At 41.8% G+C, this 27,639-nt stretch overlaps 1 protein-coding gene across 1 annotated transcript; it reads left to right on the plus strand.

Moving 5' to 3' along the window:
• The first annotated feature begins 1,135 nt into the window (after positions 1-1,135).
• Positions 1,136-26,867, plus strand: CCDC136 (coiled-coil domain containing 136). Its single transcript, XM_069957901.1, has 8 exons — positions 1,136-1,190; positions 5,480-5,569; positions 10,597-10,788; positions 11,874-11,948; positions 12,795-13,109; positions 19,184-19,295; positions 22,692-22,935; positions 26,706-26,867. The coding sequence occupies exons 1-8, from the start codon at positions 1,142-1,144 to the stop codon at positions 26,865-26,867; spliced, it is 1,239 nt and encodes a 412-aa protein (XP_069814002.1). The 5' UTR covers positions 1,136-1,141.
• The last annotated feature ends 772 nt before the right edge of the window (positions 26,868-27,639 follow it).

The following is a 27,639-nucleotide window of genomic DNA, read 5'->3' on the forward strand; positions in this document are numbered from 1 at the left end:
AGTGTACTTTGTAATGGCACCTTTCAATCTACCTTAACATGTATGATGGAACCCCAAAAATATTATTTATGAAAATAAAAATTGGTCAAATTGAAAAAAAAAATGCAATTTTGTAACTTTTGGGGGGTTCCCATGTCTATGTAATACAGTAAAAGTGACACAATTCTGTAATTCTATAGATCAGTCTGAACACAATGATATGCAAGTTTACACAGATTTTCTATACATATTTTTTTCTTATGAATGAATAATCTTATAACGTTTTTAATTTTGCACTTAAGGGGCTGTATGGGAAGCAATTTGTTGCGCCATGATCTCTAATTTTTATTAGTATCATATTTGTGTAGATCAGACATTTTGATCACTTTTTATAAATATATATATATATATATATATATATATATATATTATAACAAAAAATCAGCAACCCTGGTGTTTTTCCCTCCTCTTTTACGTTTATGTTATGGTATACCTGTCATAAAAGTTTGCTGATGTATAATTCGACGTGTTGGTAGACCATATTTTTCATTCCTGCATGGAAACTATATGTTTGAGAAAATATGCCTTCAATGCATGGTCAAAATGTAATGTGAATGCAGCCTTGAAAAGAGATAGACATATGGATATTAAAAAGTAGGTATTAGATATATGGGCAGATAATAAAAAGATTGGTGTTTATCTGCGTGTGTAAATTTCTAGTAGCCTTCATTTACAGAAGAGAACAGATAGACGGTAAATAATAAATAGATATATAAATAGGTGTAAAAAGATATAAGATATAATTAACCAGATGATGGATAGACGGATGTATAGATAGAATGTAATACTGCGGACGTGATCAGGGATCCAAGCACTTCCAGTTCTTATAAGGACACAAGACAGTGAGAGGCAGCACCATCACCTGCATCTCTCCTCCCTGCTTCATGACTCCTCCCTGCATCTGCTGTCTTCTCCCACAGTCAGACTCTCGTCTCCTTACCATGTCTGTCTATGGGCTGTTGTGTCTCATCACCTCTCCCCAGTGCACTCCTGTCCCCCCATCATAACCTCCCCCTGTGTGTCTATCCGCATCATTGTGCTGTAGAGCCCCAGTCCCCTGTGTCTCCCCTGCATCTCTCATCCTCTCAGACACAGCTGCAGTATGGAGGATGTAGATGGTCAGAGCTCAGCCAGAACCCAGCAGATGACAGGTGATGATGTTCTGTATCATGCATATTACCATGGCTTCATACATCTCACGCTGACTATTTCTGGCTCTTGCATTGCTCATCATCATGCAAGCCACCTTATGTAACAGCTTCCACCTCCTTCATACAACCAACACATATCTTATTACAGGGATCACGTGACACTGATGCCTGCACTGCATGATGTGCAAGCTCCAGGTGCTTATCCTGTCAGTAGACATAGCCTATGCATGCGCCATGTACTATAGCATTCCTGGTATAGCCTATAACCCACTGCAGAAGATGCTGTCTTAAGATTTGATTCTGAGATCTGAGATGCCAGATGTCAGCGTTGTATGCAGTGCTGCAGTTTGACGTCTTGTGAATATGGCTTATGTTCTGTCAGTGATTGTGGATGACCTTGTACTACTCCTCCTTGTCACTGCAGCTAGATATTTATTAGGTTTATGTGGATATTCTAAGCCTATTCTCTATGTAAGCCTATATTATGCAGAGTAAACTGACGCATGCATGAAGCTGGCTGGAGACAGAATCCTAGTGCCAGTGTGAAATCATTTGCCACCATAGACATTGTTATTGCCCTTACAGTAGTATGAGCTCTTGGCACAGCCATAAAAGTAAGGCATACAACTCTGGTGACCTGCCACTGCCACCAAGGGGCTTATAGATCTATACAGATAACATTGACCTAAATAATAGAAATGCCATAAGCTACTATGCCCCCCTTACAGGTGAATACAAACAGAATATTATTATTTAAAGGGTTATTTCCTTTCTTGACCACAGGAGATTATTGTGGGACGTGCAACTATCAGGCATTTATGGCACATCTCGCAGATATGCTATAAAAGTCTAAAATAATAAAAGCCCTTTCATTTATAGTTGTATAATGGCAAGTAGGAAATTTGAAACTGAGTTGACCCCTATAAATATATATTTTATCAGCACAAAAATGCGGATGTAAAATGATACTGTGTGTATTGATTGTGTATACTTACCACATTGCATATTGTAATTATATGTAAGCTTCTGATGGTTATTTTACATATTGCAGTAAAAAAGGATTTCGCAATATCTTTAACTATTATACTTTTTCAATTACAGTCAGAAAGTTATTATTATACCAGGTCACCCATCATAGAATATACATGTGTCAAAAGGAATCTGTCAGATGGCTTCAAATTGTGTGGCTTATTACAGCAAAGCCCCTGCATCACAAATCCAAGTATATTTGTGTTATTTCATATATGCAGAAGAACCCGCAGGTGACCACAGGGTGGGGCTAAACGCCTTTACGTCTGAGCATGTGCAGTACATCATTAATGCCACCAGGAGAGAGAGCAAGGGAATATAGTACCTGTACAGTGCCACCAATGCACAGCTCATGCACCGGCGAGGGGGAGAGGGATGATAGCTCAGTCAAACGCAGAGTGGGAGAAAAAGGCAAAAAGTGACAGGGAATGGAGATGCTGGGCACTGGAGGCAATCAACCCTTCTGCTGTGGGCACTTGTCACACCTTTGCAGGTAAGCTTGTGAAAAATGCTTCTAGCTGGAGATGTGACTAGTCACAGTGTGTAAAGCCATCAAAAAATTCCCTTTCTCACATATACATTCTGTAATAGGTGGCCTGATGTTAAAAGCACTTACCACTTAAAGAGATTTGCAGTTTATTTTCATGTGACCTTCTACATGTGTTGTTGCTGCTTTCTATGAATCATTTGAATCTTACTAGGGAGGTTTACCACTATTCTAATATTTGTAAATAAAGGGTCTCACTGTGGTTTAGTAAAATTCCAGATACTTTCAGATCTCTTCTGTTTTTACGTTCATTGTTCAAGTGTTACAAAATTTTTTTTTAACATAAGGTAATACATTTCTATTCTAAAAAGAAGAGGCAAAGGTGAGCTTGTTTTTCGGAAAGCTTTGTGGTGACTTAGCGGCCATGTTCACATAACGGAACAACTATTAAAAAGATGGCCGTCTTTTAATAGTTATTTGCAGCCGTCATTATGAAATAACGCTTGTTGTTTCCCCTAAAAAGATGTGTGAAAATAGCCTAATGGTGAGGTGCACTATATAGTGAGGGTAAGCATCAGCAGGGATGTGAAATACTGATAATGAATTATATTAAGCATTTGGTTGTGATTATTCTAAAAGCGATGCATCCGTCACTGGCTTCTCACTCCTCCCCTACAAGCGCGCTGACAGGCAGAGAGCAGTGACCACACATGTGCAGGGAGCCACCCAGATGACTACCTGCCTGCCTCTGCCTGCCGCGCGCCCGGTTAATAAAACTTCATTTTCCCCGGTAATAAAGCTCCTGCTGCAGCCATTGTATGTGCTGCAAGCTGCTCAGGAGCTTTATACAGTGTTTCAGGGAACCATATTAGCCCGATTGGGCTGATTGGTTCCCTTTAAGTGCTCGTAGACCCTAGAGGAATTATATTCTTCTGATGAATAATTCTAGCAATTTCAGAGAAGTGGAGATCTACTAATGTTAGTTTTAAAGGTCTTGAGATCTACAGTACTATGCAAAAGTTTAAGGCAGGTTTGGCAAAAAATGCTGCAAAGTAAGAATGCATTAAAATAGAAGTTTTAATAGTTTAGCTTTATCAATTAACAAGATACAAAGTAAATAAACAGTGTAAAAATCTAAATCCAGTCAATATTGGATTTTGTGAATACTGTCTCCCCAGCTGTGCCTCACCGACAACTAGGGGGCACCTTACTGTTCGAGAAGAACTGTCTTAGAGAACCAACTACAAATCTGTGGATTTAGATTTGCTCAAATCCATCTCTTCATGTAATCTCAGACAGACTTGACACTATTTGGATCAGGGATCTGTGGGGGCCATATCACCACTCTTAATGATATTAGCTGTATGTTCAGAGTTGCTGCCCTGTTGCAGAATAAAGAATAGAGACAATTAGGTTTTATTTTTCAGCATTTTTTCCACACCTGCTTAAACAGTACCCATCATTTAAAAAAGCTTCTGACATGTCATAGCAACATGTCCGAAGTTTGTATCGGTCCCGGTCCCGGTGCTGAGACCTCCACAAATTGTTAGAATGAAGGGGCAGACACGCAAAGTGCAGCTAAAGCTAAAGTAGCAGTTGACTGATTTATAATGGAGCCCTATGGAACTTCTGGTACATCGATTATCAGAAGTTCCATAGGGCTCCACAGTACTGTGCTTGGTACCAACCTACAACAGGACGATGGGGGGGGGGGGGGGGGCAATGGTGTGTAACTTATCAGAAGTTTAGAAATTTTCTAAAATCCACTATTGTGGCTCCTTCATACCATGGCTGCCTATGGGGGTGCAAGTGACATACACATCACTGTGCTTCCTGCATAGAAGCACACTGCACACAGTAAAACAGGAACGGGTGTGATGGAGGAGGAAGGGGGAATATAAAATTACACAACAATTCTATTCAGTGACTCACTGGTAACATCTTCTCTAATGGAAACTGTTCTTTCTTCATCTTCCTCATTTGGGGTAGACTGCTATAAATGTTTCTTTCAGTCATGACGCAACTCAGTAGAGATTGCAGTTCAATGCTCCCAAATTCTGTAACTATATTACTGCAAAGTTAATAGTAAGTGATATGAATATAGGCAGCCCAAAAATATTATTGCTATGCACAGCAGAACAATCAATCCCTGTTATTGCTGTTCAGCACTTTCTGCTAGATCGCTTAAAGAGCCTATTACACGAGAATCGTGCGGCGAAGGCTGCACGGGCATTGTTAGCGATGTCTGTGCAGCAGTGATTTCCCCTCACACCCGATCCCTATCACTACCAACATCATCTGTTGGTGGAGCCTCTTACACCTTATACTAATGGTCGCAGTCTTCACTAGGGCCAAATCTGTAATGTTTGGGGTGAAGCCTGAGGGTCCAGGAGAAGTGGTGAGTTCATTTTGTCTTTGCATTTTATAAATAAAAAAGATATAATAAAATAATGATATAATAAAGATAAATTAACCGAAAACAAATAGCAAAGATAAAATGTAATAAGACAAATGCATTGTGTGTCTGTTAATATGGCGACAGTCTTTTTATATTCTCTGTATTTATAAATGTGGCGTACTACATGAAATTGATGGACAGCAGATCATAATGTAATGATTCGAAGCTTAGGCCCTCTGACACATAAGACAACATGAATATTAAAGATAACTACTAGAAGGCAGAGGGGGCTCTATTACTATTCAGCATCTATTTAGGGACATCTTTTATAAATGGTATTTAACTATTTATTATAGATGTATCTTTCTATTACAGCATCCAACCCAGGCTCAGGTTCTTCCAGTCGATGGCTTCCTCAACCTCTTACCAGAAGGAATCATTCATACCCTAGAGAGTTGCTGAATGGTGAGTGTAAGTAAAACTATACCATTTCTTCAAATGTTTTTAAAATAAAACGTTGTATATGTTTGTGTTACTGTCATTTCCAGTAATGTTTGACATGTTCTCGTCAAAAGTTATGGATCGCACAGAGTATTACTTCTGAGGCCTTCTGTTATACTAAGATACAGTCAGGGGGAGTTCGCTCGCGGTGGGTTCGGCTGTCAATATATTGTGTATGGGGCTTTCCTGACCTTCCAACGACAGATTATAGTGCAGATAGGGGTCAGGCGTGATAGAAGATCACACCCGACCCCCTTTATCTGCACCTTACCCTTCCCTATAGAGAACATTTCTGTATATGGGGAGGACAGGAGACATAACTGATGGTTGAATGATCCTTCAGTTATTGAAGGGTATGGGGACCTTTAGTAGTGAGACCTGAAATCTTATTAGTTACTTATTAGTAACTATGGACATGTCTGATGACATGGCAAATATTATTGGAAATGACAGTATTGCTTTAAGCTCAAATAAAATAATAAAAAAAGGAATTAATAAAAGAAAATTTCTAGTGACAGGCCCTTCAAGACCTAGCCCAAAATGACCCAAATGACCATGCCAATTTGAATTTTTGCTTTTTCATTTTTTCCTCCTCCCCTTCTAAGAGCTCTAGCACTTTAATTTTTCTAACTACAGGGCCATGTGAGGGCTTGTTTTTTTTTTTCAGGAATAGGTGTACTTTGTAATGGCGTCTTTCAATCCCCCATAACATGTATGATGGAACCCAAAATATCATTTATGAAAATAACTTTTGGGGGGGTTCCTTTTTCTACGGAATGTATGGTAAAAGCGACATGATACCGTTATTCAATAGGTCAGTCTGAACACAACCGTATGAAGGTTTACACAGATTTTCATTTTTTTTTTTGTAATTAATTATTAATAAAATGGCCCTATTGTGACTCTTATAATGGTTTAGTTTTTTATCTACAGGGCTGTATGGGGCATCATTTTGTTCTCCATGACCTCTAGTTTTTATTAATACCATATTAATACCACTTTTTATTATTTTTTTTTTTTATATATATATATAATGTAACAAAAAATCAGCAATTCTGGTGCTTTCCCCCTCTTTTTGTTTATGCCGTTAGCCATGCGGGAGGACAATTGTTATATTTTAATAGATTGGACAATTACACAGGCCATGGTATATAATATGTTCATTTATTTATTCATTTTTACATGTTTTATATATGTAATGGGAAAGGGGGGTGATTTTAATTTTTATTGGGGGAGATGTTTTGGGGTGTTTTTAAAAACACTGAGAATAAATCCTTACCAGTTGGGTCTTTTAAAATTCCTGCTGCCTTGGTTAGAGCAAAAAATGAACTTTAATCTGTAGCAGGCAAGTGAAACTGGTGTGGCCTGCAGCATCTGTGCCCCAGGTCTGCTACAAATCTTCCTTCTTCCTCCCCATCCTCCTCATCATTAGGAATGCCCAAAAGAAGGATTTCTATTAGAGATGAGCGAACCTCAAGCATGCTCGAGTCGATCCGAACCCGAACTTTCGGCATTTGATTAGCGGTGGCTGCTGAACTTGGATAAAGCCCTAAGGCTATGTGGAAAACATGGATATAGTCATTGGCTGTATCCATGTTTTCCAGACAACCTTAGAGCTTTATCCAAGTTCAGCAGCCACCGCATGGCTGCCATTTACTGACAAATAATTGCCATTGTTTTGAAATAACAGCTGTTATTTGCCATTAAATGGTGGCAATCCAATCAATTTCAACAGTGTGTGAACAGAGCCTTTCTGTGTTGGTTTTGGTTGCCAAATACTGACCAAAAATACTGGGTAGAAACGTAGCCTAAAAATGTCTCCGCAGTGCAGAAGTTCCCCAGATTTATGTAGAGGCGCAGTGCCCCTACATAAACCCTGTGCTCACTGGAGCCCCTCTCTGTGCATACACAACGAAACATACGCCAGCTCAGAGCAAGACCAAGAAGAAATATAAACTGATATGCAAAAGAATGCCGACTGAAGAAATGGATGTAAATTGTTTGTCTTTTTAAAGCCAAAATGTGCATGGACCGTTAAAAAACGGATATTTTTGCTATCAGTTTCCTTATCTGTTTGCGCTTATCCATTCATTTAATATGGGTGGATGCATTCATGAACAAAGACAAATATCTGTCAGCTGCAATTTATGTTCCAAACTGCTTACATTGTTAGATAGCTTTTAGATAAGGAAGACCCATTGTACCTTTCATACATCTGTCTGTGCTTCCAGAACATAGAAAAAGGCTTTAATTCTATAGTATGAAGAGTCAAAGAGGCTTTCCCAAAAGTGCAGCAAGCTGTAACACCTCCCCTCTCCTCCTCCCATACCAGATCCTGCTTGCAACTCCAAGTGTCAAGCAGGGAGGGAGGGGAGAGGAGACATTACAGCTTGCAGCTGTTGACTTTTGCAGCTTGTAGCTCTTTGACTCTTTGTAGCATAGAATAAAAACATTTTTCTGCATTCCGGAGGCACAGAAAAAAAGCTACTAGGTGTTTACCTTACCTAACAGCTATATAACAATGTTAGTTATTTGGAACCTGAATGAGAGCTGACAGATTCCCTTTAATTTCTTAATAACCACACCCAAAAGGGTGTTAAAAGGGGCCATCTTTAAACCTGAACCTGAATAATGAACAAATGGCCATTATTGCAATGACGGTTGTCAAAGTATGCTACACAACGATTGTTCTTTTGAGTCTAAGGCCGCATTCACACTTTCCGTGTTCTGCACGGAACACGCATGTAACGGACTTCCCCCCCGCCCGGGCACCATCTCTGATATAATGCTGGGAGCGGGGGAACTGTATGCATATGCGCCGCACTGTAATGACAGAGCCGCCCACCTGATTCATTACAGAGCAGCGCACATGCATACAATTCCCCCGCTCTCAGCATCTAATTACAGATGCTGCCGGGAAGGGGGGGAAAGTCTGTTACATGCATTCCATGTGTGAATGTGGCCTAAAACAGCTAAAACATTGTGTGAACATAGTCTAAAGCAGATTTGCTTCTGTATGTTCAAAATAAGTGGTGACATGTCTGTAGTAAATCTGTCACATGAACATACTCATAATACTTTTTTCTTTTTTTTTTTTTGAGTGTAGAAAGTGCACTTATTTTCACATCAAGTAAAGCAACTATTTAGTAAGGTCTTTTTGTAAAAAAAACAACAACAAACAGACCAAAAATTTCAGTTTATCCAGCAGCATGAAGAATCTGTTTTGTTCTGTTGAATAATTCATTATGCTCTGCAATGCACCAAAATAACCCCAGCTAAAGGCTTGCAATTTCTACAGTTTATTAGTATTAAATATGGGACATGAGAAAACCCAGCATGATGGTAAATAAAATAATGTAATAAGGTTAGAACTATAGAAAATAAAAACTGACATGTAAATAAAAAAAAGATCTGTGTTTAATGTGACATATGGTTGTTTTTGAGTGGAAATGATCTTACTACTTCCTTAAGGGTCTGTTCACACTACAGATCTGGCGCAGAGAGCAGAGGCATGCGAGGCCCCCCATTGAAAGACATAACAGGAGGGATTCGGCGCGGAGTCCGTGGGTGGGGGTTCCAAGCAGAATCTCCGCACTTAATTCGTAGTGTGAACGGGCCCTCACTTGACAGTCATATATACAGTGATTTTATGGGTTATTCATCAACAGAGAGATCTTTTTAAAAACACCAGCACTATTCATACCTTGGATTATCAGAAAATCCTTCTCTGTTAGCTTGCACCCCTTTCTCCTGGTGGTGCTCAGTAAACTTTATTATAAGACCAGAAGTAAAATGTAATATGTACAGCAAGAAGAATGTTCTCAGGTTTCACTGGTAGATAAAATGGCAAACTTTATTTTTCACAACATAGCATGGGAGGCGGACAGTGGGCAACGACTGTTTCACCTAGATAGGTCCAGGAGGAAGTGCATGAGAAGGCCTCAGTCATCGCTCTGCATCCTCTGCATCCTCAGCTGTGTTGTGAAAAATAAAGTTTGCTGTTTTATCCACTGGTGAGTACCATGAACGGTATACTTGCTGTACATATTTTGTGGCCAGAAGTATATACCACTTATACACCCATGAGCACTGACTACATTTGAAAAAAAAAAAAAAAAAAAAAAAAAAAAAAAAAATATATATATATATATATATATATATATATATATAAGCTAGCTGCTTACATCACTTAGGATGTGCTCTATTAACACTAACCAGGGGTAGAACAATGGGAGGTATGGGTAGATGATCTGTTTGCTCTACTGTTGTAATACTAGTCTCTCATGAATAAAAAAGCATACACAGCTATATTTTTTTTAATATGTATTGGAATTTATGAGAAATATGGTGAAACAGAATTAATTGACAAGTACTTATGATAAATATGTAAACAATTCTGTATACATCAATATAATATCTGTATACATATTTAATGTAATTCACTTTTACATTGGTTCCATATCCTCTTAGGTTTGCTTTTCAAAGTCCTCACTCTTACAACTGTTTTGGTTGAACATTTATTTTGCAAGGGTATACTTTTTTTTTTTTTTGACTGTAATCAAAATACTGAAAACCAGATACAACGGCCCAGATTTATCAAAATGTTTAAGGGTAGGTTCACACAGTGTTTTTTCATTATTTTTAACAGATAAAATCAGTTTTGTTCTTTATTTTCTTTAAATAAAGTAAGTCAATGAAAAAAACAGATCCAAACAGATGCTCACAATTGCATCTGTCCCCCCCCCCCCCCCCCATAAAACAGATAGGTTAAACAGACTGCAAAAACGCAGTGTGGTGCTACCCTAAAACAAAAACTGGTGTATACTGCCCAGAGCAATCAATCAGGGCCCAGATTTAATTTTACCTGAGCTGAAAGCTGAGCTACGATTGGTTGCAGTGGGGTGTTTATACCAGTTTAAATTTTACACACAACTGGGCCAATAATGTCTTTGGCCAATTTATAAGCATTTAACTTACTTGACTGCCCCCAGATTCAGAAGATGAAGAGCCACCGGACCTTGAGTCAGAGTCTGGAGATGTTCCAAGTGGTTCAGAAAGTGGTCCTAGTAGCATGCTCTTAGATAGCCAAGATTTAAGAACCCAGATCATACAACTGCTAACAGAACTGGAGGAAACCCGGGATCTGGCACTTAAACATGAAGACAGCTTTTTGGAGATGCAGGGTAAATAGCATGAACATTACAAAGCATTAGAAGTTATAAATGTCATACTGTACTGTCACAATAAGCTTCACATTCACATTTAAAGGGAACCTGTCAACCCCCGTGCCGGGGTGACAGGCTCCCGGCCCCCTGCTGGACCACCCTATACTCGCCTGATCCCGCCGGGTCCCGCTGCTTGAGATGGTCGGGTGACTGAGATATCAGCGCCCGAAGCCCGGCGCGCGCGCTCCTCAGATGAGTCCAACGCTCATAGAGAATGACGGAGTGTCGGACTCACCTGTCATTCTCTATGAGAGTTGGACTCTGAGGAGTGCGCGCGCCGGGCTTCGGGCGCTGATATCTCAGTCACCTGACCGGCTCAAGAAGCGGGACCCAGCAAGATCAGGTAAATATAGGGTGCTCCAGCGGGGGGTCGGGAGCCTGTCACCCTGGCACCGGGGGTGACAGGTCCTCTTTAAGCCCAACCATTAGGATTCTCCCTCATTCATCGTCATTTGCAGCATGTTTAACCCCCATGAGAAGCACATTCACCTCTTTGCCTTGTAGCTTTACACCTTATGGCTATGGATGATCTTTAGCACCGCTAGATTCTGATGCGGGTGCATCAGTGCGCGCCCACATCAGAACTCCCAACTGCACACAATAGAGCGAGCAGACGGAGCCGCTCGCTTCATAGTGTGCACTGACAGGGTTTTCTGCAGCCGCTATTTAATGAATAGTGGCCGCAGAAAACTGACATGTCAGTTTTTTTACGGCGCTGCTAGGGATCCTGGTCGGAGTGTATACTATGTGTATACACTCCGGCCGGGATTCCCTCAGAAGGCAGCACTACGTAAGTTCCGTGGGAATCACAGTCATTGTAACAACGGCTGTGATTCCTATGGAACTTACGTTGTGTGAACATAGCCTATAGAAGGATAAGCTCTGCATTCCTCTAACAGCATGTATTTCTAGCACTACATGGCATTTTTTCAACACCATATAATCCCTTCTGCATGTCTTAAATATGATACAACAATATAAAATGATGATTTATTAAACTGATTTTACTTTGGTCCAGTCAGTTGCTATTTTTTGAATTACAGGTATCTTGGAGGAAGAGCGATTGGCAAGTGCCCAACAAGCTGAGATTTTTACAAAGCAGATTCAGAGATTGCAAGGTGGGCTTGACTTGATTTACAAAATTGCTTCTTGGACACATTCATCATGCCATAAGAGAATATCAAGCAAAAAATACATTTGTTGCTATATGACCTTCAGCTAAAGGGAACCATTTTGGCCAACATGGATGTAAAATTTTTAAAACCTATCATTTTAAGAGAATTCTTGCATGTCATAGTTCATAAGAATGATGGCCACTTTCTACCAGAGACAGCAGTGCTCTTGTCTCCAGCTTAGGCAGGGTTTTGCTGCTCAGTTCCATTGAAGTAAATGGAGCTTAATTGCAAACCGCACCTGAACTGGAGACAAGAGTCGTGTTGAAAGAAAGTGGCCATGTTTTTGTACCACTGGATAACCCCTTTAACTTTGAGACTATTAAAATAGACCTTTATTGACATCTTAATGTGGTGTCCACAATGTATTCTTTCCAGTCTGGAGAGCAGGAGAGGTTTTCTGTGGGGATTTGCTACTACTCTGGACAGTTCCTTACACAGACAAAGGTGGCAGCAGAGAGCCCTGTGTCAGACCAGAAATAATACACCACTTCCTGCGGGACATACAGCAGCTGATAAGTACCTTAATACTAGATACTTTCTGGCACCAGCTGATTTTGAAGGATTTTTTTTCTACCCCTTTAACACTAATGGCTATCCTGAGGATACGCTATCATTTTGAAAGCTTGGATAACTCCTTTAATTCCAAACTACTTCAGACCATCAGTGATATTGTCTTTGCATTGGCAAGAAATATCTGGTTTGTGTAGTTTCCCCAGAAAAATATTTAGGTTCATTTCTTTTCATCTGAATGACATGACATAATAACATATTCCTTTCATCTGTCTGAAGCTCAGCTGCGCTCTGTGCAGGAAGAAGTGGACAGCTTGGAGCAGGAGAAGGAGTGTGAGCTACTGGAGGTGTCCCAAGAGTTACGATGTGCTCAGGAAGAGATCATGTCTCTGCGGCAGGCTGCGGAAGAAGCTGCAGCTGAGAGGGAGAGTGACATTGCTTCCTTGCAGGAGGAGCTGTGCAGGCTGCGAGCGGAGCTGCATGAATTGCAGGAGACAAGACAGGAGTATGAAATGGAGATTACCACTCTTAGAGCAGAGATCAGCATGAAAAGCTGTAGCGGCCATGCAGGTCAAGAGCCAGCGACCCTGCAGGGTAAGCACTTTCCTCCATCATAATGTACACACTAAATGCTATTTGGCTGGAATTTGTTTTCACCATTTCAATACAGCGCCGTAGGGTAAGCACTTTTTTCCTTCACAATGTACATGATGAATATCTGAAATATTTTACTGCAACCTTACAATGCACAAGAACAAGGAGGTCAGCAGCTGAACTACTTACACAGTTCAGATCACGCAGTATGGATTTTATGTTTGGGCGAAAGGATATAACAATGACATTAATATGTCACTTTTTGAATAGATATCCTAGAACATTTTCTGATGAATCATCCATTAGCCAATAAAGGTGTGAAAACACAAAGCCCATAATTTTTTAAATCCTTTGTACAAGAGTTGCTACATTATGACATAATACTGGTTTAAACATTTTTTTTTTAATGCTCTAGGTTTCTGGAAAAGTCCAACTTAGGGTGCCTTCACACCTACCGGATCCGCAGCGGATTTGACTAAATGAATGAACACAGCATTAAATCCGCACTGTAAAATCCGCTGCGGATCCGGTGTGTGTGAAAGCACCCTTAAAGGGAACCAATCAGCCCAATTGGGCTGATTTGGTTCCCTGGAGCACTGTATAAAGCACATACCGGCCGCGGCTGCAGCAGCTTTATGCCGGAGAAAATTAAATTCAATCTCCAGGCATGGCAGAGAGAGGGGTGGGAGGTAGTCATCTGGGTGGCTCCCCGCCTGTGCCTAGTCACAACTTTCTCCCTGTCAGCGCGCTTGTTGGGGATGAGTGACAGGGAGAGGAGCCAGTAACAGGCCTCTTTGCCTGTCACTTATCCCCGAAGAGTGTGCTGACAGGGAGAAAGCGGTGATTAGACACAGGCGGGGAGCCACCCAGATGACTACCTCCCACCCCTCTCTCTACCTCGCTTGGAGATTAAAGTTAATTTTCGCCGGTATAATGCTGCAGCTGCAACTGTGGCCGGTATGTGTTACATAGTTACATAGTTAATACGGTTGAAAAAAGACACATGTCCATCAAGTTCAACCAAGGAGGGGATGGATACAGGGAAGGGGGAGGGGTGATAGGTTCTATACATATGCATTTATATTATTTTGCTCTAAGAACTTGTCTAGGCCTGTTTTGAAGCGCTCTACTGTTGTTGCTGTGACCAGATCCTGTGGTAGACTGTTCCACAGATTCACAGTTCTCATGGTAAAGAAGGCTTGTCGCCTCCGGAGATTGAACCTTTTTTTCTCCAGGTGGAGGCAGTGCCCCCTTGTCCTTTGAGGGGGTTTTACCTGGAACATTTTTTTCCCATATTTCTTGTAGGGGCCATTTATATATTTAAATAATTTAATCATATCTCCCCTTAAACGTCTCCTCTCCAGACTAAACAAATGTAATTCTTTTGATCTCTCCTCATAACTAAGATGCTCCATTCCCCTTATTAGTTTAGTTGCCCGTTTTTGTACCCTCTCCAGCTCTAGAACATCCTTTTTATGAATCGGGTTCCAAAACTGGACGGCATACTCCAGATGAGGCCGCACCAAAGCTTTATAAAGCGGTAATATTATATCCCTGTCCCGTGAGTCCATGCCTGTTTTAATGCATGACAATATCCTGCTGGCCTTAGAAGCCGCTGACTGACGTTGTGTGCTGTTCTGTAGTCTATTATCTACAAGTACACCCAGATCCTTCTCCATCAGCGACTCTCCTAGAGTAACTCCCCCCAGGACATATGATGCATGTGGGTTATTAGTACCCAGGTGCATACGTTTACATTTATCCACATTGAACCTCATTTGCCAAGTGGACGCCCAAACACTCAGTGTTTCTAAGTCATCCTGTAACATCTGCACATCCTCCATAGACTGTACTGTACTACAAAGCTTGGTGTCATCTGCAAAGATAGAAACATTGCTGTTAATTCCATTCTCAATATCATTAATAAACAAGTTAAACAGAAGAGGGCCCAGTACTGACCCTTGGGGTACACCACTTATTACCGGGGACCATTCGGAGTAGGAATCATTGACCACCACTCTCTGAGTACGATTATTAAGCCAGTTTTCAATCCAGTTACACATTAAACTTTCCAAACCGATAGACTTTAACTTACCCATCAGACGTCCATGAGGAACTGTGTCAAACGCTTTAGCAAAATCCAGGTACACGATATCCACAGCCGCGCCCCCATCCAGGCTTCTACTTACTTCTTCATAAAAACATATTAGGCTGGTTTGACAGCTTCTGTCCTTAGTAAAACCATGCTGGTTATCACTTATAATACTATTAGCCACTACATATTCCTGGATGAAGTCCCTTATAAGCCCCTCAAATAGTTTCCCCACAATGGACGTTAAGCTTACGTCTATTGTCTATAGTTACCTGGGGAAGTTCGAGAGCCCTTTTTGAAAATCGGCACTACATTTGCCTTACGCCAGTCCCTCGGCACAATACCAGTAAGCAAAGAATCACTGAATATTTCATACAAGGGTAGAGAATTGCTTGCATTTGATTTTTTTTTTTACTTTTACACTTTTTACTATGTGGGATCAATGATCAATGATGTTATATTTTACTAGTTCAGATGTTTATGCATGCGTAAATACCAAATATTTTTATGTTTTTTTGGAGTTTAGACTGAAAAGTTTGAAAAATGAAAAAAGGCTGGGCAAAATTTTTATTATTGAGGTTTTATTTAATATTTTTTTTAAACTTTTTTTTAAAAATTTTTTGTTACACTTTTTTAGTCCCCCATGTCGACTTTTATAAGCAATCATTACATTGCTCTAACAGTTCACTGGCATACTGCTGTATGGCAGTGAACCTTCAAATTGTCGATTATCTAATACAGCTTGCCTAAGGGTGCCTTTACACAGAGATTTATCTGACAGATTTCTAAAGCCAAAGCCAGGAACAGACTATAGACAGACAGCAGTTCACAAAGGAAAGACTGAGATATCTCCTCTTTTCAAATCCATTCCTGGCTTTGGCTTCAAAAATCTGTCAGATAAATCTCTCTGTGTAAAGGCACCTTAATCCATAGACATACAGATGCCTGCAACTATAAGAGTGATTGGGAGAGTAGGGACAGTACCACATTGGCACTGCACAAAATTATTTAACTGAGTACTCATTGTGAGCACTCACAGTTAACTGGGGCTGAATGGCCCGAGGTTTGCTGGGTTCTGATGCTTGTGCCGCCTGAGGTAACCACTTCAGCAGTCCTCATGGCAGAAGTGCCCCTGCTGGAAAGAAGGCCTTCAGCTGCCATAATATAGTATATGCAGTGATTGGGGCATAGTATAGTATATGCAGTGATTGGGGCATAGTATAGTATATGCAGTGATTGGGGCATAGTATAGTATATGCAGTGATTGGGGCAAAGTATAGTATAGTACAGGGGTCCCCAAACTTTTCACACAGGGGGCCAGTTCACTGCCCCTAAGACCGTCGGAGGGCTTTCTTGCCTCCCCTCACTCCCCCTTCATCCCCTCAACCAGCCCCCTCACCCCCCCTTCCCACTTTGAACTCCCCCCAGGCCCCCTTGCCACACTCTATCAGCCCCCCCCCCCCCCCCCCCCTCACATCACCCTTACCCCCCAACCAGCACTCCAGGCCCCCTGCAGGAATACTCACCACACCGGGTGCTATCTGTTCTGCCTGGAGGAGGCAGCTTTGTCAGGATGACAAGGCAAGTGAGGCAAGCCGAGCTCATGCGCGTCCCGCTGCGGCAGGCCGATACAAGTGCTGTTGCGCAGCAGGCCGTGCATGAGCAACGTAACTGTCACTTGATTGCAGGACCTGCGGTCAGCGCTTCACTGAACAGGGGCCCGGGGATGGCGGCGGCAGCGGCGTGAATGCGGGGCAGGGTTAGGGATAAGCGGTGGTGGAGTTTGGCTGCAGCTGGCATGATCAGAAGGGGGAGCTCTTTTATTGGTGGTTAGTAAGAGCAGTCCTCTCACTGACCACCAATGAAAGTGTTGTCCCTTGCAGAAGGGCAGCGGGGACCGGATAAATAGCCTCAGGGGGGCGCAAGTGGGCCGCGGGCCGTAGTTTGGGGACCACTGGTATAGTATATGCAGTCATTGAGGCACAAGGAACCCTCAGCGTTCCTAGGAACCATGGTGTGGAAACTACATTTGTGAACTGTATGCAAAGATCTTTAAAGCCACTGTTATTGAGAGATTTTATGTCACTTGGTGATCACTGCATATACTGTACTATGGCATATCAGCATATCACTGCATATGCTATACTATGGCCTTCAGCTGCCATAGTACAGTATATGCAGTGATCACCAAGTGATGTAAAATCTCTCAATAACAGTGGCTTTAAAGATCTTTGCATACAGTTCACATAGTTTCATAGTTTCCACCCCATGGTTCCCAGGAATGCTGAGGGTTCCCAATAAGGGGTTTCCCAGAAGACAGCAACAAGACCTGTAAAGCAAACTGATTTGTTCTGCTTTGCAAAGCAGGACAAATCTGAGCCAAGTTATAGCAATGGACAATAGTTAGGCTGCATTTACACGGATCCGCGACCACAGACAATTTTAGGGACCATTGAAGTGAATGCAGTCATTCACATGATCCGTGTGACAACCCGCACATCGAAAAATAGGACATTTCCTAGTGCGTCTCGTTGCACAGAAAACAAAGAAGGGCTATGTTCACACACTTGAAATTGAGTGGATGGCAAATAATTGCCATTATTTTAAAACAATTAAATAGTGGCCATCCACTCAATCTCAACAATATGTGAACATAGTCTTTCTGTGTTTTTAATCCACTCCTGTTTTGGTTGCAAAATAGCGACCAAAATACTGAGCAAAAATACTGTGTGGGAACATAGCCTTAGGGAGCGTTCACATGTACCGCATTCACAGTGGATTTCATACAATTAGTCTATGGCTCTGCATTTTTGCAGCAACCTTAAGAATGTCGTAAAAGCCATATTTAACTAATTAGCTGCTGGTCTGGTAAAAATAATAAAGGGCAAATGCTTACCTGCCCACGCTTCTGCTTCAGTCTGGTCCCAGCTCACTGATGACCCACTCAGCAAGTCACTGGCTGTGGCAGGAGAGGGCACTGATTGGCTGATCAGGCCGTTGGTGAGCCAGGACCAGGAGACTGAAGCAGGAGCGCGGGCAGGTAAGCATTTGTTGTTTATTTTATTTCACTGTGAAATCTACAGCGAATGCGGAATGTGTGAGAGCACGCTTAAAGAATATTTTACCTGACTCTAGACCTAGTTTCTTTCAGGCAGACAGATGTGGTAATAAGGTTGCGAAGCATTCACATACAGTTTATTTCAGTAGGAACGTTGGAATGCTAAATTCTTTTTTAATGTTGCTTTAGATTTTCTCTAGAGTTTACAAGCAATAGAAGATCAGCTCACACCGCCTTTTCAAGGCAATGACTAAGGTCCCAAGTGGACTCAAACATGGAGGCTTCGGCACTTTGATGTGTTTTTAACTTTCCTTTGCAGCCTAATAAATAATCGCCATCTTTACTTACAGTGCTAAAATCCTTTCTCTCTCCTCCAGTGTCTACAGCTGATCAGCTTGTTGTCAGGGGGTCCCTGACAGTGCCCCCCCCAAAAACCTGTTTCTTAAAGCGTACAACCCTTTTAGCATGCAAGCTGACAAGGCTTTTATTTAGATCAGTACAAAAGAAGTAAAGTTTGTTCATCATGTACAGATTTCCCTTCTATACATACAGCCATATACTACTAAGTTTATATATATATATATATATATATATATATATATATATATATATATATATATATAAAGTTGTCTAGTCTCAGTTCAGAATGTTGTAAAATAATAAAAGAAGTTGTACACCACTGTGTCAGATTTTTGGCTGCAGTGGTCACGTGTCTGTGCCTAGAGGGACCGGAACATAGAGACAAGGGGAATTGGGAACTAGAGCAGCGGGTCGGTAAGGTAAGTATGTCTTTTTTTAATTCTTATTTTACAACATTCTGTGTCCTTAGGTAGCTGGGCAAACCCCTTTTCTTGTGCTGCAGCACCTTTTATTTGTCATATCTGCATTGGTTGATAGATTCCACTTCATATTTCTGTCCCTCAGGAGAGCTGCAGTTTTTGCGTGACCAGTGTCAGCACCTCCAGATGGAACGCAGTATTCTGCAAGAGAGTAACAGTCAGCTGAAGAGTGACCTCTTGCTTCTTGGTGGAGAAAGGTACAGCTTTATGTATTTATATGTATCTCACTTGATGATTTAGTTCATATATGTTTGTAAACAGCAGTAGAGAAATTAGACATGTTACAGTATTACAGAAGCTTCCTGGTTTCTGTGATGTGCTGATCCTGCAGATACTGCCAATTCAGCCGGACACTGGTTACAGCAGTAACCTGTCTTTTTATATGGCTCATTACACTTAATCACCTTTTAGGTCTGATTAGGAATTGCTTTGTTTGTAAATGGCATAGAATGGACTTTATTGGAGCAGAATTCAAAAATAAAGAAATGATTTGTATTGTAGATAATGACTTTCTTTACAGTGACCTTTTTTTCCTAAGAGCACAAGGTTTTATTAAGTATTTAATCTGAACGGGTAAGGCTGGGAAGACATTCAGGCTTTTTACACACACTGTGGAGATGAGTTAATTATTATAATCATTTATTATAATAATTAGGGAAGAGCATTGAATTTGTTTAAGATTACAGTGAAAAGGGCAGAATTATTGAAATTATATCCAGATTATAACCAAAGGCAGTTATCAATAGGGTCTACATAGAAGAATGTTCATTCATTGTGATATAGTAGATAAGATTTTAAACAGATTTTTGTTGATTTCATTGGCTGCTACTGCAATCGTAATACCGATCGTAAAAAACGAATTTTCGAAAGATTTATCTCTCTGTCTAAACGCTGATAGGCATAAAAAAATTGTTACTTTGAAATCGTTAAACGATCGATTGGGCAAATTATCGCTCCGTGTAAAAGGACCAATAGCCTTTCATGTAAAGAGTGTGGAGACTGCTTAGGTCCAACCTACTAAATATTTTTCAAATAAATTAGAAATTTTTGCAATACCCTTTCCTTTTATCTACTCTCCTCCAATAGTTAAAGGGACTCTGTACCCACAATCTTACCCCCCCACCCAAACCACTTGTACCTTCGGATAGCTGCTTTTAATCCAAGATCTGTCCTGCGGTCCGTTTGGCAGGTGATGCAGTTATTGTCCTAAAAAACAACTTTTAAACTGGCAGCCCCATGCCCAAAGGGAGTATCTGTGCCTTAACCTTGCTCTCCTCTCCACCGTCTTCATCATTAGGAATGCCACTGGAACATTTTCTCCTGTCTGAACATTGCACAGGTGCCTTAATGATCCAGCCCATGTTCAGTATTCACACAGCTGATGAATAGAAGACAATCTGCCTGGAGCATTCCTAATGGAGAGGAGGGACAGAGAGGTTGTGCCAGCCCTAATGCATACACAATCCAAGCCCTGGCCGTTGGGCATGGGGCTGCCAGTTTAAAAGTTGTTTTTTAGGACAATAACTGCATTACTTGCCGAACAGACCACAGGACAGATCTTGAATTAAAAGCAGCTATCCGAAGGTACAAGTGGTTTGGGGGGGGGGGGGGGGGGGGGGGTCAGATTGTGGGTACAGAGTCGATTTAAGCTTGATGGACATGTGTCTTTCTTACACCATTCCTTGATGCCTTCCTCTAATCTCACTCCATATTTCACAACCACGGATAACATCCCACTTTGTTGTACAACCTTAATTAGGGATTACCCTAGTTGCTGCAAACAACAGCAATGGGGATAAATTTGGCAAGACTAATTCACTGCAGCATGGGAATACCCTATGTTAAAAATCTTCAGGGGTATAATATTCCCTACTACTAATGACTGAATAGATACATTTTAAATTGTTTCCCTACACTCCAAAATTCAGATTTGTCAGAATGCATTTTCGGGGGGATTTGTAAAGGACCAGGGAATATTTTCAAAGGCAGTAGTCCCTGCTCCTGTGCTTACTGAGCAGTGAGAAATACACGTTATGCCTGCTGCTCAGTCTGGGCCTGGTGCCAAGCACCCAAGCCAGTGCTTGTGTGCCATCCAAAAGCTAGCGGCAATTCTGCTACTCTCCTACTTTTGGGGGCAAATATAGCATGACAGTCAGGAGGTAAAATGCTGTAACACAACTTTTGAGATGCCTTTTGGCATGTGAAGCATGCGTACCATAGTGTGACGTCACTTCTGCATTCCAGCACCGCCATTTTGTGCTGTGATGTCAGCTGCAGTGGGAGTATCTTGTTCCAGGTTGGCCACCCTCCTCTTCAGACACAGCGATAATAAGGATTTTGCTCTGTCAGCTGTACTCTCGCTTGTCCCAAAGAGTATGAAACAGGGCTGTGTCTGAAGAGGAGGGCGACACAGCCTGGAACAAGAGACACCCACTGCAGTTGACGTCACAACACTGTGTACAAAGTGAGCCTGGCCAGAGTACCTCTTTAACCCTTTACATGCTGAGGTCACATTGTGACTACAACATGTAAAGAGTCTGTTGCTCCATACTTACTGATTTGGTTTCTGGAGGAGATGGGGGGGAAGCAGGTACAGTCCCTGTCAACATAACACTGATAGGCTGAATATACTGCACTAGATGACTAATAGTGATCTGCTGGTCACTGGAAAAGTCCCCTTATTGGACAAGAAAAAAAGGAAAAGAAGATGTTCATAAAATAATATTCCCTATATCCCAGCATCCTTTGAGAGATCAAGAATATTGTTTTTTCCCATCATAGACTTCCAGACTAATAGTTTTCTAGTATAAATATAGCATACAGATTAGATTTATTTGATATTTCAATGTGCACAGAAATAGAAAATAGGAAAATTCTCTCTATATCATGTCATATAAGCAGTGCAATCAAAGTTACATTGCATTCTAAGGGTGGTATTACACGGAACGATAATCGGCCGAATTGGCCCGATTCGGCCGATTATCGCTCCGTGTAATAAATGCAACGATCAGCCGATGACAACGATCATCGGCTAATCGTTGATAAAGTTTAGAACCTATTTTCGTCGGGCGCCGACCGCGCACCGCTGCGTGTAATAGCGGTGCGTGGCCGGCGACTAACGATATACATTACCCATCCACGTTCCAGGGCTGCTCCTGCCGTCCGCTTCTCCCTGCGTCCCGCGCGCGCTCTAGCGTCACAGAGGCCTGTCAGCTGATAGGCCGCTCAGCCAATCACAGGCCGCGGCGGTCCCGGCCTGTGATTGGCTGAGCGGCCTACCAGCTGACAGGCTGCTGTGACGCTAGAGAGCGCGCGGGACCCCCGGGAGAAGCGGACGCAGGAGCAGCCCTGGAACGTGGATGGGTAATGTATGCCAGTTTAGCAAGGGCTGCAAGGACATCGGTAACGATGTCCTTGCAGCTCTTGTCAAACGATTATCGGGCCGTGTAATAGGCCCAGTAAACGAGCAACGATCTAGCAGATCGCTGCTCGTTTACAGGTATTATCGGGCCCTGCTCGGCCCCTGTAATACCACCCTTAGTCTTTCCTATCACTATCAATAAATTCTGACTGATTTGTGTGATACTATCCAGGGTGCAAGACACAGGGGATGGTACAGAAGAGTCACATCAAGACCACGGAGAAGAGAGTGAAAGTCTGACAGAGAAAAACATTCCTCAGTATGATGCTGAAAACATCATAGCTCTGAGTGGAGTTATTGAGACGACTAGCATGGTTGAGCCTGAGAAACATAAAATAGCCCGTGAAGAGGACAAGAACAAACTGCATGTCCAGCTTCAGAGCGCTGAGGAGAAAGTGCAGAGAGCACAGAGTGAGGTTAGTGTGTTCATTTAGTGTACTTATGTAATGCCAGAGGTTGGCTCCCACAGATATCCTGTCACAAATCCCCACTGCTTGCTCCCAATCCACAACAATACTCACTGTCTCTGGCTGCCACCATTATAGGGCACATGCATGCCCATTCTGTTATATAAAAGGAAGGTGCGCTTAACCTAATGTCTCCCCTTTCAGTGCTGGCTCACTACGATTTATTCAAGACAGCTCTGCTCTGTTCTAGATGCCTGAATGTTGATGTGGCTGCAGCATCCATAGCAGATGTGTGCCATATGTGATCCTGTTGTCAGTGTATTCACCCATACTTCTAGATGCCTTCGCTTGTGCACCAACCTGTCCCCTTTGCCTAACCTGGCCTAAATAGTGCCAGCAGTTTGGAATGTTAATTGCAGATGACAGATTCCCTTAAATTTGTTGAGCTTAAAACCATTACTGGTAGTATTGCCAATTTATTGTAACTCCATACTCACTTCCTTTTTATCACATGCGGCAATCCCTCTGACCTCCATAGACATCTCTCGCCTCCACTACCCACGTGCACGCTTGACTTCTGGACTCTTCAGCAACTAACAGCAAAAGCCTATACTATTCTCCAATCTCCTGCTATCCTGGGTTTTATGAGGGGCTTGAGTAATAGGCTCAATATAATTCTTTTACTGTGGAAAGGTGATTATTTTATCTGTGTCTCTTGACAATAACCCTGCTTGTTTTCGGGTTTCATCTGCTGCATGCCATGGTCTTCAGCTTGCCACTAAATTCTGTTTGCCCAACCTCTTGCTTATTCACCACAATTCCTGTGTAGTGTCTTGGTACCATGTTTTGTTGTCAGCTGTCCTTCTGAATGTCTGCCTTTGCTATTACATACTGCTCCACATGTAACTTCCCCCCTCACTGCACTACAATAATTAGATAACCAGTAAATAGGTCATTTGATTTGAAATATGCAATTTTTATCTTTCTACCCACTTGCATAATAGCCATATTTCAAATCTCTTAGTATCTCAGACTAACCCACAGTCTATGTTGGCCTTCATTTGTTTAGAAATAAAAATAATCTCATTACACACAACCTGTACATAGCAATCACTACCAAAAAGTGATAAAATAATGGAGTGGGTTTGCAGGTGATTCTCTACAAATGTGTAGATTAACATAAGAAAAGACCTGGTATAAATGTAATATAATGTGGGCAACATTTGCAGACAGTCAATGTCCTGCAAATGGTCATACATCTATATAATTAGATTCAGGGCCAGACTGCCCATCCGGCAATTGGGGCAAATGCCAGGTGGGTTGGTGTGCTAAGCTGGCCAGCCTATGTACAGTACAGCCTACAGTACTCTCCCTGCACTTCACTACATAGTAAGTCATTAGTTAAAGAAAGCTGTATGGTTCCTGGTGGACAGGAATCTTAGGTGCCACAGGACTTGCCATCTTATGCTTGCTAATTAGAAGATGCATTAGTTAACAACAACAAAAGCAAATGATAAGAGCAATGTGTATGGTGTCCAGCTGACTGATAGGTGTAGTTAGAGTTTTAGGTGTATTGTCAATAGTATATGTCCATTGTATTTAAAATAATAAAATATTTCTAGAATAACAGCCTTTTGTTCTGGGTGCCTTGCTTAGTGTGGCCTCTCCCCATTGACCTGTGTGGCACAGGTGACCCCGCCAGGAGTACTATCCCAACCAGCATAGCTTAGTGGGTCACCAAGACATGCAAGCTTCCTCACCACGTCAAGCTGAAGGCACCATGAGGGAGCCCCTCCACCCTAACCCGATTACCCATCCCAACCCTTAATTTATCTTTTCTTCACTAAAAACCTTTATAGAACTCCTTAAAACTATGAGCCCAAGCCCTTCCTGGTGCCCTTTCCTCCCCAGGGCCGCCCCATTCCCCTAAAGCAGACCCTGCCAGCACCCTTCCCAGCCTAGGCACCCCAGAGCCCTCTAACGCAGACCCTCCCGTTGCCCTCCCCAGCCCAGGCCCTCCCCAGTCCCCTAACATGGACCCTCCAGGTACCCTTCCTAGTTCAGGCCTGCCCCAGCCTCCTAACGCAGTCCCTCCCGGCACCCTTCACAGCCCAGGTCTGCACAGCACAGCATAGTCCATCAGTCTCTGATTGGTAGGGTATTCAGAGCTGTTCAGCCCCGTCCACATTACACAGTGAATGGGATTGGAAGCAGTTTGTCCATGTTCCCTGTGTAGAGGTTTTCCTTATAAAACCCTAAGGGTCCTTTTACACGTACAGATAAAAAGCAATTAAAAATGCGATCAGCAACATACGTTTGCCGTTCGATTGTTGCCACGTTAACACCAGAAGAATGTTGCTTACATTCGAACAGTTTGATTATTTATTGTACGATAATCAGCCTGTGTAAAAGGCTCTTAAGGGAATGAATCTTGTAGACGTGCAGAGGTGAAGATTAGAGATGAGCGAACCGGTTTGGCCGGTATGGGATCCGGGTCGGATTTTCCAAAAAGTCCGAGTCCGATCAGATTCGGATTTTTGGATGTCCACTCCGAATTTTTTTTTTCTTGCTTTCTAAAATGGCAGCCACCATTTTAGAAAGCAGGAAGTGTTCTGGGCGGGAAAAGCGCTTTCCCACGATGCCCAGAACACATCCAATCAGCAGGGATGTTGCACTAGCCCACCCTCTGTGTGACGTCTGTATAGCTTTAAGAGGAGCGGTCACATGAATGCATTAGGCAGTCTGCACAGAGAGAGGAAGGAGACTTAACAGTGCACACAGCTCGTCAGTGACAAAATGCTGCTGCTGCTGCACTGAGAAGATATTGTACAAAAGCAAAGACAAAAAGATTATTAGGAAAGCGGAGAGGAGAAACATATAGTGATTGAGAAAGAAAAATAGAGAGGGCGAAAGAAAGATAGGTAGATAGATAGATTAGGCATAGGAGAGCAAAGAGTGCACAGAACAAAAATGTGCTATACAGATATCCAAGTGCTATAGTGGCACCATTGCAAGAGTGTATATGACATAAGTGTTTTCCTGAGGCACAAATATATACCTTGTGCATGTCTGTAGAATAAAACTCCTTCACTGCATTTGTGACCTTTTTCCTGCATAGACCCTGTAATGGTGAATTTCCTGCATAGACCCTGTAATGGTGAATATTGAAGTCTAAAAAAACTGACTTTGAGATATTGAAAAGATAACTATGTTACTGACATGTAGAGCCCTAAATTCAACCAAATACACTACCCCCGTATCATATAGATTCTTTAAACTATGAAATCCAAAGAAATCCAAAATTCAGCTGAACCAAAATTTTTAAAAAAATCCGGAAGTCCGGTCGGAACGAACTTTTGAAAAGTTAGCTCATCTCTAGTGAAGATGTGGAGAGGAGTAAGTCAGCAGGGGAGTAAACAGGGCAGATAGGATATCTGAGGATAAGAGCAGAGATGTAGAGGAGCTCTGAACAGATTTGAAGCCAGGCCATAGTTTAAAACTGGTTTTCATGTGGATGGCATGTCATTGGAGGAACTGGCAAACAGAGGTAGCGAAAAGTTATTGGTAGTATAGTTAAATGATACTAACAGTGTTTATGGTGAAAACTAGGGTAGAGCGTCTGTTGAATGTGAGAAATTGTCTTAATCTGCTAAAGTTAGTGTACATTATTTTAGTTCAATATGAACTCTAGAATGTCTCCATATGATATGCAGTTCATATTTGTTCCTCCTTATTCATGTCTGATCTCTCTTACTCATGCTTGATGCTCACTCTTGCAGTGCGCTGGTCTCCTCACTGAAATTGAGGAACTGCAAAAACGTCACCTTCTTAGCCAGGAGGAGCAAGAGAAGTTACAGGAGGAGCTGAGGTTATGCAGAGAGGAGATCCATAGGCTGAAGGAGAGTGGCTTGCAGGTAACACTAATGTTTCTGCTTCTATAATATCCTGTAATATGAACATAGGCAGCCTTTGCATTTCACACTGAAGTTTGTCTTTTTGGTGGATAAACCTTTAATAAGGACACAGTATTGTAAAGCCTATAGACACTGTATCTGTAAATTGCACTGTATTTATTCTCTTTTAATAACCTATTAGATTACTGTACAATTAGTTACTGTACAATGTTTGTTCAAGTCCTATTCAGTTTTGTTCTGTATGCATCCCGTTTTACTGATCAATGTTCTGTGTATATGTGTACTGCAAAGTCACCTTACTCTTTTTTTACTGTGTCACACTGCAAAATAACTAGTCATTACTAACAAGATACATCACTAGAGTTTCCTATTGTATTTATTCATCAGGAAATCTTTCAAATTTCTCAAATCCATAATCTGTAAGGAATTTACACTGTCCAAATGACTTTGGGCAACTGTCTAGTAACCAATACAAAGGTGACAATGCTACATCTCCACCCCGTTGTAGACATCAGCACTTCGACCGTTTTTATTCCAAAAGTGCTGGTGGTGTGTATTGCTGAAGTGTCACCTGAATTTTTGTGGCCTGAATTTTTAGATTGCAGCTACACTGAACACCAGTGCTGAAGTGGGGAGTTTTAGGTAAGTACATTTTTTTTTACTTGTATGCTATGGAGAAGCTAGACAGCATAGGGGAAATCAGAAATGACATTTGAGATGTTTCAGACCTAGTGCCCATACATCCAGATTCATTCTAAAAACTATAAACTTTCTATAAACTGAACTGGAATGTAATTAG

Source organism: Dendropsophus ebraccatus, chromosome 1 (assembly GCF_027789765.1).
Source record: "Dendropsophus ebraccatus isolate aDenEbr1 chromosome 1, aDenEbr1.pat, whole genome shotgun sequence".
Taxonomy (NCBI): domain Eukaryota; kingdom Metazoa; phylum Chordata; class Amphibia; order Anura; family Hylidae; genus Dendropsophus; species Dendropsophus ebraccatus.